We start from the raw sequence: 12,690 nt of genomic DNA on the forward strand, positions 1-12,690 counted from the left end.
GAGCTGCAACGTATTGGTGAGAGGTTGCTAACACATTTAATTACCATCGCAAATTAAGGTGAGCTTCTGCGAGTCCTGAAACGGTACCTACCCTTTTCGACTTCATTGTTTTTCTAACAGGTTTCTTATTATGTGATGACACCATTTCTTATTAGGCACCCTTGCAGAACTTTTTATATTTATTTAAAGCATGCTTTGATTTTTGCTCACTTACTCTCCACTACTCAACTGTTTTCAGTTATATATTTATATTTATTTAAATCATTAAATTTGATATGCAGTGGCCACCAGAGTGTTTGGATACTTAAAGGGATAGTTTATCTGCTTACCCCCAGGACATCCAAGATGTAGGTGACTTAGTTTCTTCAAACAAAGATTTTTAACTCAAACCATTGCAGTCTGTCAGTCATATAATGGAAGTTAATAGGAATCACAGCTTTGGGAATCAAAAAAAACATACACAAACAAAACCAAATTAAACCCTGCAGCTCGTGATGACACACTGATGTATAAAGACACTAAACGATCAGTCAGTGTAAGAAACTGAAACAGTATTTATATCGTTTTTTTACCTCTGATTCACCGCAATGTCCGAACTGTCCTTAGCGCGTTCTCAACAGCAGGTGTGTGATGCGTCTTCTTCTGGCTTCACAGCAGATCACAGACTTATAAGTGCATTACCGCCACCTACCTCTCAAATGGACCATTGACACTCTATCTACAGAGTGTCAATGGCTGTTGAGAATGTGCTCAGGACAGTTCGGACATTGCGGTGGATCAGAGGTAAAAAACAAAACAAATATTGTTCAGTTTCTTGCACAGACCAATCCATTTCATGTCTTTACACATCAATGTATCGTCAGGAGCCACAGGGTTTAATTTGGTTTAGTTTGTGTATTAGGCTTGCCACGATAGCTGGTGCTGACAGTGATACCGTTGTTAAGCCGCAACACTGGTTACATCACTTGCCCACCGCGGCACCGACCCCCACCGTCATTTTGATTTTTTATAGTAATAAAAATCATTTCAGTTCAGTAAAAGAGCAGACACTACAATTTAAGACTGAACGTGACTGCTCAATGCATTGTGCCGAATGACAGTCACATCACAGATCAGATTTTGTTTATCCAGTGAGTCGAGCTGACTGACAAGAAGAGTGAGGTGAGACAGACAAGACGATGGTCTCACTAAAGTGAGTTTGACGTTGTATTTTGTTGTTGCGTTCAAGCAATTGACGCCAAATTGCCGCTAATTTGAAGTGAAAGTAAAATGTGCTCGGTGGTGGGAAAATTCCCTCACCGTCTCAACCCTATTGTGTATGTTTTTTTGACTCTCAAAGCCGTGATTCCCATTCACTTCCATTATATGACTGACAGACTGCAACGGTTTGAGTTAAAAATCTTCATTTGTGTTCTACTGAAGAAACAAAGTCACCTACATCTTGGATGCCTTGGGGGTAAGCAGATAAACATCAGATTTTTATTTTTTGGGTGAACTATCCCTTTAAGCTGCACTTAAAAATTCATGAATGTAATTCCATTAGATGACACAATATCAAACCATGTGCTTATTTAAAAAAAAAAATTAAAAATAAATTAAAAAACCTTGCTCTAACAAATAGTTGCATAAAAAAAACCTTCAAGCAAAAACTTGCACAAAAAAATATTTTAAATGATTTAATAATAGGTAAAAGGTTTTCATTATTTTCTCTTTATTGAGACTTTATTTTCAATTGCAATTTTATATCAGTTGTATTACTATGACTATTATATGTACATACACTACGATTCAAAAGTTTGTGGTCAGTAAGATTGATTGATTGATTGATTTTGAAAGAAGTTAATAGTTTTATTTAGCATTTAGCACATTAAATGGATATTTACTTTAAATAAATACAAACTTTACACTATGGTTTCCATACAAAAATTTTGAAGGATCAAGTGACACTGAAGACTGGAGTAATAGCTTCTGAAAATTCAGCTTTGCCGTCACAAAAATAAATTACATTTTAAAGTATATTCAGACAGAAATAAAGTTATTTTAAATGGTAATAATATTTTACGATATTACTGATTTTTATTTTGTTTTTGGTGAAATAAATGCAGCCTTGGTGAGCATAAGATACTTCTTTCGATCATATTTTACAGTCCAATTCTCACTATTAACAAACCATTAAGTACAACTTTTGCCTCAATAAACTATTAAATTGCTTATTTATAATTAGTAAGGTAGTTGTGAAGTTTAGGTATTGGGAAGAATTAAGCATATGTGCATTATAAGTACTAACAAACAACCAATATGTTATTAATAGCCATGCTAATAAGTAACTAGTTAATAGTGAGAATTGGTCGCTATACTGAAGTGTTACCCTTCTTTCAGAAACTGTACCGACCCAAAAGTGGTTCCGAGGTGGAAACTGGCTTTCATATAGTATCATTATGAAATGTTCTTTGTCAATATGATGGACCCCTGTGTGAACTCACTTTATACATCCAATAAAACTGATCTCAAAACCAGTTGATTAAAAGTAATTGCTAGAATGGCAAAGAAAAAAAAAGTAATTGCCAAATACTTTGTGGGTACACTGGAATATCCACTCTTGCCCTGGAGGAATGGTTGAGTATCTGACTATAAATTTAAAAGAGAATAGCATTATGAGCCACACTATTTTGCCACTATTTCTTACCTCTTGCAGTATGGGAAAGAGAGGATGAATTATCTCCCTGTGGGTTTAGGTGAAGCACAATGCACATTTTAATGTGTGTGTATTTGCAGGCAGGGTTCAGCACTCCCAGTCTGCTCCTGTCACATGTTGCTTGCAGAGATAGCATGTAGGCTAGAATCACTGCACAGAATCGAAGTGTCCCCAGAGAAACACATGCACTCTAGCTGACCCTGCCGAACGTCCTGAACTGCCTGAATGCATATCAACACGATTCCGCTACCTTCAGCCTGTCTGCAAATCTGCACCTCTTTATTCAGCTTGTGGGTTGTTGCCAGGTCAAATTAAGTCTAATAACAGCTTTAGCTAATAGCTAATTCGATGTTGAATGTTGATGTTGAATCAAAGGGAAATACCAAGGACTGTATCTGTGCTGTTCTGCTTTTTGTTGAGCTTACAAGGTGATATTTACCTAGCTAAGTAGCTTCTGGGTGTTCTAATCAACCTGAAGTAGCCAATGTTCCTTTTTCTAGGTGGCTCACCTGCATGGATTAGCTGTCTTTGAGGACTACTTGTACGCAACTCGCTCCGAATCCTCCAGTGGAGCAGAGGTAGACATCTTACGGATAAATCGCTTTAATGTCACAGACCCGGAGACGCTAACCAGTATAGAAAATGCAAAAACAATACGGGTTTACCACAAGCTCAGTCAGCCAAAAGGTAAAGTATGTGTTTGGTTTGAATTGCTTGTTTAGACCGAACAGCATGCATGTCTATGCATCTGTTTTTTTTTTTTGGTTTTTTTTTTGCATCATATGCATCACTTTTTGGCTTTTGTTTCATGTTTCGTATTATATATTTTAAAACAATAATACATTCTTCAAGATTATATGCATATACTGTATGAATATGCTAATTGCAAATGTGACACCAGTGTCCTCTCTTCAGTCAAGGGCCATGCGTGTGAAGTTGACCCTTATGGTAAACCAGGAGGATGCTCGCACATCTGCCTTCTCAGCGGGAGCTACAAATCCCGGAGCTGCCGCTGTCGTACCGGATTCAGCCTGGGAAGTGATGGGCTGTCCTGCAAAAGTCAGTCCACCATAGTTCACAGCCTTACTTTTGTGCACTGTAGCTGTCCAAATGTGTTGTTCTGAAATAATGTGATTTATAATGATAATAATGATTATAATAATAATGAATTAATAATAATAATAATAATAATAAAGTCTGTCAGTGTAACTTTTAACCCTGTAAGTCTGAATTATCAAGTAATAGAATGAAGAATATATATTTTTTCAACCTTTACTAAAAGAAAAAACCTAAAAATGATCAAATCTCTGTAGTTTTTATTTTAGGGGTAAAACATATAATGCAATGTAATACAATGATGATTGAGAAATGTACAAATAAACGTTCCACAAGACCCTGATATATCATATTAAACAATTTAACATGATTTTTATTAAAATTATAATAAGGGATAATCAAGTAAATCTAAGTAGCTTAATTCCAGTGAGTGTTTGTCTTGAAATCTTAAAGGGATAGTTCAGCCAAAAATAAAAATTCTGTCATTAATTACTCAACCTCATGTCGTTCAAAACCTGTAAGACCTTTGTTCATCTTCAGAACACAAATTAAGATGTTTTTCATAAAATCCAAGAGCTTTCTGACCCTCCATAGACAGCAACACAACTACTGTACCACGTTCAAGGCCCAGAAAGGAAAGGACATTGTTAAACAAGTCCATGTGAAATCAGTGGTTCAACCTTAATTTTCTGAAGCTATGAGAATACTTTTTGTGCATAAAAAAAGACAAAAATAGTGACTTTATTCAACGATTTCTTCTCTTTTGGATCAGTCTCCACTGTGCATTCACAAAAGTACCACAACGCATTCTTTGCGCACAAAGGTATTCTAATAGCTTCATACAATTACAGTTGAACCACTAATGTCACATGGACTATATTAACATGGTAATTCCGTTGCTGTCTATGCAGGGTCAGAAAGTATAAATTATCAATCAGACAATAGAAGGCATTTATCAAGTATGATTAAAAGGATTAATGCAATCAGTTATTTAAAAAATACATAGTAAAAATATAACGCAATTGCATAAATTCAGTAATTCGCTATTATGTTTTTTTTTCTTCTTTTTTTTCAATTGACAGTCCTAATAAAAATATATTTCTTCTCTGGCACAAGAGTGAAAAAATGTACCCAATGATTATATGCCACCTAATGTCACATCATCCCTGAAGAAATGGTGATGGAATATGTTTTTGTTTTATTCAATTCTCGTCAGCTATCTAGACCTGGAAATTTAAATGTGCGTGTTGTTACACTATTAAGGGGGACGATTGAGCGATTCTGCATTTGCGCCAGTCTTGGCACTGACAGAGATGGAACTGAACTTGAACTTTTAAGGAGATTGGCCCACGTGGTTGTGATGTTATTTTATTGACTGCCTATAGCATGATTCATTACTGCCATTTCCACTCTGTTCCCCCATACGCAGATCCTCCTGATCAATGGATGTTTTACTTAGTTGACAATGAAAGCTATGGGTCAATTAATGATGATCCTGAGTGTAGCATGAAGTGACTGCAATAATGAACCAAGCTCTGCGTCTTGAGACATTTCTGATTTATACCGCCACCCAGATGTTCTACTTCCTGCCTTTTTCCATCAGATGAGAAGCTATGCTAAATGACTGTGACATCCAGTAGTCCCTGTGTTGTTTGATATATAGGTCTCAAAGTGCTTAATTGTCTTCAAGGTAGTGGAGCTCTTCCACTCAGAATGATAAACTGAAGTGATATTTGTGTGGTCTCACCCACACTGGTGTGGTCCCATGAGGGATGAGGTGGATGATGAGGTGAGGTCCCTCTCTTTACCCAGAATCCACCTCCTGTTCCATCGGCCTGCCGCATAACAGACAGGCCAGGCTGCCCTTTGTTTTATCCCCACTGTGACTAGAGGTTAATTTATATGAGCTTGTTGCAAGCCCGATGGATAACCTCAGCCTCTGTTGTGTGCCTGTGCTAATCTGACAACAGGAGATTTATTGTTTAAACAGAGACCCATTAAACAAAAATATCATTGCAGGAGCTTGTCAAATAAATCCTCTCAATCAAGATAATTTTTGCCTGGGGATGCTGATTGCTCCATTCATTTATCTAACTTCTCCAGGCCCCAAAAACACCCTCAGACCCCAGGGGGTTAACATGTCTGCCTCTTACAGTATTGGGCTTTGTAGATCTTCATGGATCAGTAATTTTTACTGATTTGGGATCAAAGTAAAAATTAAACACTTTTATTCAAATATTTTTGAAAATTATGATTTTTTTTATTTCTTTTTAAAAAAGTCTCTAATGCTATTTAAGGGTGCATTTCTTTAATCAAAAATACAGTATGAACAGTAAAATTGTGAAATAATAATATAATTTAGAATAACTATTTTCTGTTTTAATGTATTATAAAATGTAATTTATTTCTGTGATGGCAATGTTGAATTTTCAGAAATCATTACTCCTGGCTTTAGTGTCACATGATCCTGCAGAAATCATTCTAATATGCAGGTGTTTAATAAACATTTCATATTATTATCAATGTTGAAAAATTTTTTGCGAATATATTTGTGGAAATCGAGATACAGTACTATTCTTTTTTTTTACATCAAGTAATATTTCCTTTATTCTTTTATTTATATTTTATTAAAATATTTTTATTTAGCAAGTACAGCTTAAAATAATCAGAAATTAACAGTAAAGACATTTATGTTACACTGTTAGCCCTTGCTGTATTTTCTAGGGTAAATAACTGTAAAATAGCCAGTATTTTACTGTAAAAAAACCCTGTAAGGTCTAACAGTGTAGAAAAGATTGCTCTTTAAAATAATTCAGTCTTTTTTTTACTTTGTATTCATCAATATGCAGCAATAATAAGAAACAGTGGTAATAATAAGAACCATTACAAATATTTGTAGCACTAATAATAAGTGACCAGCAAATCAGCATATTAGAATGATTTCTGAAGGATCATGTTATTATTATCTCATAATTATTACAAACTTTTAACTGGTAGTGTATATGGCATAAATTTATGTTAATACTTTCTGTGTCTTCACAGAACCCAAGAATGATCTATTCCTCTTCTATGGCAAGGGACGACCTGGGATAATCCGCGGTCTGGACATGAATGTGAAGTCTAGCAATGAGTACATGGTTCCTATTGAGGACTTGGTGAATCCAAGAGCTCTTGACTATCATGCTGAAACAGGAAACATTTACTTCGCCGATACTACAAGTTTTTTGATAGGGCGGCAGAAAGTCGATGGAAGCAGTCGGGAAACAATTCTCAAAGATGGTAATTACTGAACATTTTACATTCTTCTTCATATTATGGGTGTTTTCAGTTTGTAAAGTTGCTTCATTTTCGTACACAAAGACTCTGTTTACACCTGAAATTGCATGAATTGAAATCATATAAACGGTACAAAGGTTGTTCTTTTTTTTCGATAACAGCTTTCAGCAGCCGAATTGTGTGTGCTCTTACAGATCTTGATAATGTGGAGGGGATTTCAGTGGATTGGATTGGAAATAATCTCTACTGGACCAATGATGGCTACAGAAAAACCATCAGCGTGGCTAGGCTGGAGCGGGCATCTGAAACCAGGAAGACTCTTTTGGAGGGAGACATGTCTCACCCTAGAGCCATAGTAGTGGATCCTCTGAATAGGTACAGTAGAGAGAACAGATGTTACAGTATCACAATCCTAAATGTAGATGATGTATTATAGAGTGATTTGAAAGGCCAATCATCATTCATAGATTTATGATTTGGATAGAAGCATTTGTTACTTTTTTATATTATTTAACTACCAGGGCTTTTCATATCTGGTCAAAGGTTTCTATTTCATGTGTTTTTGCATCGTTGAGTAATGTAGCCAATTATAGACATACTGTGTGTGTTGGTTTGCTGAATGCAGTGGTCATTCAGAGGTGTTAAAGTTAGTCAGAATCCACTCTATGCTCAAAGGTTTTTGTTTCAGTGCTGAAGTCTGCACGTTCGAAGATCCTCTCATAAGGTGTACTATGATACTATGCAAACAAGAGATTAACTGTGCAGTGTAGAGCTTCACTCATTATAACGTAACTTTGTGAGATCACGATTACTATATTACTATGAGTGACAGCCTTTTAGTTATTGTGAGGGGAGTGTTTTTTTGCGCAATTTTTCCGCACTCACTCAAGAATTAATTCTTGAAACTGCAATAAATGACATAGCAATAACCATTAATCCAAGATTGCCTCTTGCCATTGTGTAGCATTTACTATTTCAGTTAATTGAATGAAAGTGGAACAGGTTCGAGCTGGTTAGTTTGAGTGGAGGCGGGGACTAATAAGCATATTCATGGTTTCACGCATACTCAATGACATAATTTTCATAAAAAAGGTGAGTTTTAATTGATAAAATTAGTGATTGTAGAGGGACTTTAATCAGTTTGGTGCAAAAATATCAGGCTTCTCTAAGCGTGTTCTGTGTTTTGTGGATATGGCCATATACCTTGTATTATTGAAAAATCAGTTAAACTTTATTTCAACAGTCCACTTTAGACATTCTACTAACTACAAGTAACTTTCCAAGTACAGGTCAACTAACTCTAATAAGAGTATTAGTAGATTAGGTTTGGGGTTTGTAGAATAAATTGAAATGTATTTGCAGAGTTTCTTATAGTCAGTAAAATGTCTGTAGGGGCACCAACAAAATAAATTGGTAGCAGATGTTAAGTAGGCAATTTACTAATGCTCTAATAACTGGTGGTTGATATATAGTTGCAAAGTTATTTATAGTCCACAGAATTTCTAGCGTGAGTAGCAAAATAAAGTTTTACCAATAAATCTGGTTGAAATATGCTTGGAAAAACACGAGTAAACTTACTTTACATCAACATTTGCAATCTGTGATGAAATGCTGAGCTCTACTCACTTTCCACGTGGCCTGAAGGAACAGTCCTCATTCCAGTTTATTTACCAGCATTTGTTTACACTGCATGGCTTCAGAGGCGAATGCAATTGTGCATAGAGTAGTGAAGCATACAGTACGTGCGCCCATCCAAGCATATCTCCATCTGCACTGGTTAATGTGTACCAGTAAGCTGACATGGCACGGCCAGTAAAAAGGTGAGTTTGATGGCCCAGAGCCAATCTCATTATCACCCTCCCTGGGTGTGAGAGTAACTCATGAATCCTGAGTAGGTGCAGCCAGCCAAGGCTGAAGAAGCGAGATACTGCAATGAGGAAACAACCACTCTCGGTCCTCTCAGATCCAATCAGACAACCTGCTCACTCTCTTTTTATCTGATTAAAAAGTACTCAAGTACCGAAATACTGATTGGTCGGTGGCCGTCAGATCTTTTGGGGCATTCCACGTGGTATCTTAAGGGTGCTTTGAGTACTTTTTAATGAATTTATTTTTAAATCTCTGTAAATATATGGCTTATTTAAAAGTGTGCACTTATCATTGAGTAATTAATATACATTGGAATAGAGTTTTACCATCTTTAATGAACCCAAGTGGTGTTGATTACCAAATCATTTGAAGAGAGGGAAAGCAACTGCAGAATAGTTTCATTATTTCCAGACACAATGGGTTCATTAGCTCAGAGCCATAATTATATTCATTGCTCAGACCTCACGCTTGTACAATTTATGCGACTCTCTCTCTCACATTTAATGAAGCTAATGTGTCTTGAATGGCAGCGCTAACAATAAAATAAGCAAGGGGCAAAGACAGGAAGCGAGAAACTGTCTTTTGTGAGTTTGTCAACAGATACTTGCAAATAGCGCACATTTGTGTGAGTAAAACGTGAAAATGCCAACTTATCTCCCAGTCACCACGACATGTTACTCCCGATGGGATAACTTCAGTGGTGTGGAAGCGATTAAAATCTGCATTAAAAGCATCGTTTGCTGAACTGCCAGCTCAGAGGATGTCATGCAGACTGCTTGACACTATTCTTTGGGAGTGGAAAGCTAAAGCTTCCTGGAGCTAGCGCTCAGACAGGAAATGAGAGGCACACCTCTTCTGAGGTGCCATTGATGTGTCCTGTTTTGACAGCCAGTAAAAAAGATTTTGAGGAAAAAGTTGAAGGTGGAAGATGGAAATGTGGAGCGGATGCAAATTTTTGACCTCTCTAAAAGGGCATCAGAGGAAAGAGTGCAAGAACTTTGAACGATGGCTAAAATAGAATGATTCATGTACTGTGCTTCAAAGCAAAGCTAGCTTTTTGTGGCTGTTTTTCAAGTCTAGAGTGAGAAACTTATCAGATGTATGATTATTACATTTGATATTTGAACAATTTAATCACCTCAGCACTGCTGTTATTTTAATAATCTCTAGTATAATTGTGGCTGTGCATGTTTTGACCCACCTCTATGGGCATATTTATAGAAAGAGGGTTAGGCCCCATCATTAGGGGTTGGCCATCTATCAGGTGAGCAGGTGGCATGTTGATCTTTGTCTGGTCTGCTGGATGGGCTTCCCCCCTAAAATAACACCCACCTGTCCTGATTTCTTTATCTCGTCCACCCATACAGTATACATCTCTCTGTTGATGCCACAAGCAGCCTGTGATAACATGATAAGAATGAACTTGCCTGCCTCAATAACTCTTTTCTCTCTTTTAGTATCTTGTGTTCTGTCATTTGGACTTTCAAGATTTACATCTCTGTCTCTCCATTTGTTTGAAGGGTTTTTGTTTTTTTTGTTTGTATTTTTATTTGATTATTTTTTTTTATCTCTACTCTGTGCTCACTTCATTGCTGTCCTATATTCATTCCCAGGAGCAGATTTTCTGAACTGTGGGATTTTTAGCTGGTCAAAACTGATTTAGTAAACTCCTTTGTTGTCCTAGCTTGATGCTCCAGTTTAAGGAATGTCTCTCTTTCTCTCATGCTCATATCCTCACCTATATTTACTACTTATTTTTGTCTTTCATCCTCTCACTCTCTGGCCATTAACTATTTCACAAACACTACCATTCAGAACATTGGGTTCAGTAATTTTTTGGGGAAAAAAATCTAGAAAGGGCACTGAATTGATTAAAAGTTAAATTATAAAACATAATTTAATATAACATAAACAACAATATTGTTGTTTTTACTGTATTTTGATAAAATAAATGCCACCATGTAGAGCAGTCTTTCAAAAACATTCAATTTTACCAACCTCTAACATCGGAACTGTAGTGTATATGTAACAGTTATTTATTTATTTATTTGTATGTTTGTTTATGTACAGCATTAGATGCATGATTGATTGATTGATTGATTGATTGATTGATTGATTGATTGATTGATTGATTGATTGGGAGAAGTATTGAAATATTATTTGATAAACTATCTTCTGACAAACAATTAATCTAGCTTGAAAGGTTGGCCGCTTAAAATCCAAATTTTAAGGAAAGCATCATGAAACAAGTTTCCAGAGAAGTATGAGATATATAATTTTGTTAGCAACTAATTTAGGTTAAATTTCAACCGTAGCAGGTTTTTTGTTTGTTTGTTTGTTTTTAACTGTATATATAATGTCTGTCAATTTCAATGCTTGTTTATGAATCTATTAAAAAAGTTTTCTTCTTTTTCTTCATCTTCTTCTTCTTTTCTTCAGTGTTCATCACTAAACTAAACAAAAAAAAAATTCCCAAAAAAAAAACAAAAAAAAAAAAAACTCATAATATGTTGTTTTTTTTTATTTTTTTATTTTTTTTGACCTCCTAAAAATTACATATTAAAATTATATCATAAAAATGAGATATAATATTTTCTGAAGGTTAAACACCTCTTTCACTGAACATTAGCTGAAAAAGTAAAAAATAATAACAAGATTTTGTTTTTTAAGAGCCCAGGCCCTGTTTTGTGCTCTACTCATGGAAAATGCCATGTAATCTATCTTTGCTCATTTTGGTTGGATCCTGCATGTTGTTACATTCTGAACAGTGCAGGATGAGACATGGAGCATGCTGTTTGCCTTCTGAATAATTCATAGGGTCGCATAGTCAACACACTGGGACAGAGAGCGCTTGATTCAACCTCTATCCAATTCTGTTTTATGTGGTGCACATGAAGTACGGCTTCTATCATTGATGAGACAGAAGAGCTTGCATTGACCGCTGAGTAGTACTCAGAGGCAACAAATCCCTTAAGCACACTTACTAGGGAAAGGATCATGTCAGAACATTGACCCAATCACTTTTCAAATATCACTAACCCATTGAGAGTCACAGTTCATGTTGGTACAGAAGACTGTATGTCTAACATAGAAAAGGAAAAAAATAAAATAAAATAAAAAATCATATATATATTTATCCAGATGAGCTTAATTTCCCCTAGGTGTGAGTTGCTGACTTTTTTTAAGCATATTTTGTTTATGTTCAGTTAAGCTTGTACATTTTTAGACCTCGAGGCAATTTGTTTCAATCTGCTTCAACTGTACACTTCCTATCTTAGCGAGTAAGATGTGACTGATATTCATGCATGCTTCAAAAGTAAATACAAGTGCTGATTTCATGGACTACTCTGACTGGGTTCTGGTTTTGGTTACAGTTGGATGTACTGGACAGATTGGGAAGAGGATGAGGTGAACGACAGCATTGGTAGAATAGAGAAAGCCTGGATGGATGGTTCCAACAGGAAAATATTTGTCACATCTAACATGCTGTGGCCCAATGGACTCACTCTGGAACATGGAACTAGTACCATGTACTGGTGTGATGCCTATTATGATCATATTGAGAGAATCTATCTCAATGGGACTGGCAGAATGGTGAGTGAAATTATTCAAATGTTGCTATTTCTTAGTTTAAATTGTAGAAATCAAATGGGATTATTGTTACCAAATGATACAGATCTTCCTAAAACCTGAAAGAGAATTAGTATTAAAACTTGGTTCCCTTATAATTTACTTGAAAAAAAAAAAAAAAAAAACTTTGTTTGCTGCAACATTATCCACAGTCCTACCTCAAA

The 12,690-nt window shown here is 35.8% G+C and overlaps 1 protein-coding gene across 1 annotated transcript in view; it reads left to right on the forward strand.

Annotated features, from left to right (window-relative positions):
• The window catches only part of lrp1bb (low density lipoprotein receptor-related protein 1Bb), a 247,096-nt gene that overhangs the window by 115,543 nt on the left and 118,863 nt on the right, over nt 1–12,690 (forward strand). Inside the window, exons 9-13 of the mRNA XM_042731628.1 lie at nt 3,196–3,382; nt 3,611–3,754; nt 6,794–7,030; nt 7,222–7,402; nt 12,271–12,490. Coding sequence (XP_042587562.1) covers nt 3,196–3,382; nt 3,611–3,754; nt 6,794–7,030; nt 7,222–7,402; nt 12,271–12,490 — 969 coding nt within the window. The remainder of the gene's footprint in view (nt 1–3,195; nt 3,383–3,610; nt 3,755–6,793; nt 7,031–7,221; nt 7,403–12,270; nt 12,491–12,690) is intronic.

Source organism: Cyprinus carpio, chromosome B9 (assembly GCF_018340385.1).
Source record: "Cyprinus carpio isolate SPL01 chromosome B9, ASM1834038v1, whole genome shotgun sequence".
Classification (NCBI taxonomy): domain Eukaryota; kingdom Metazoa; phylum Chordata; class Actinopteri; order Cypriniformes; family Cyprinidae; genus Cyprinus; species Cyprinus carpio.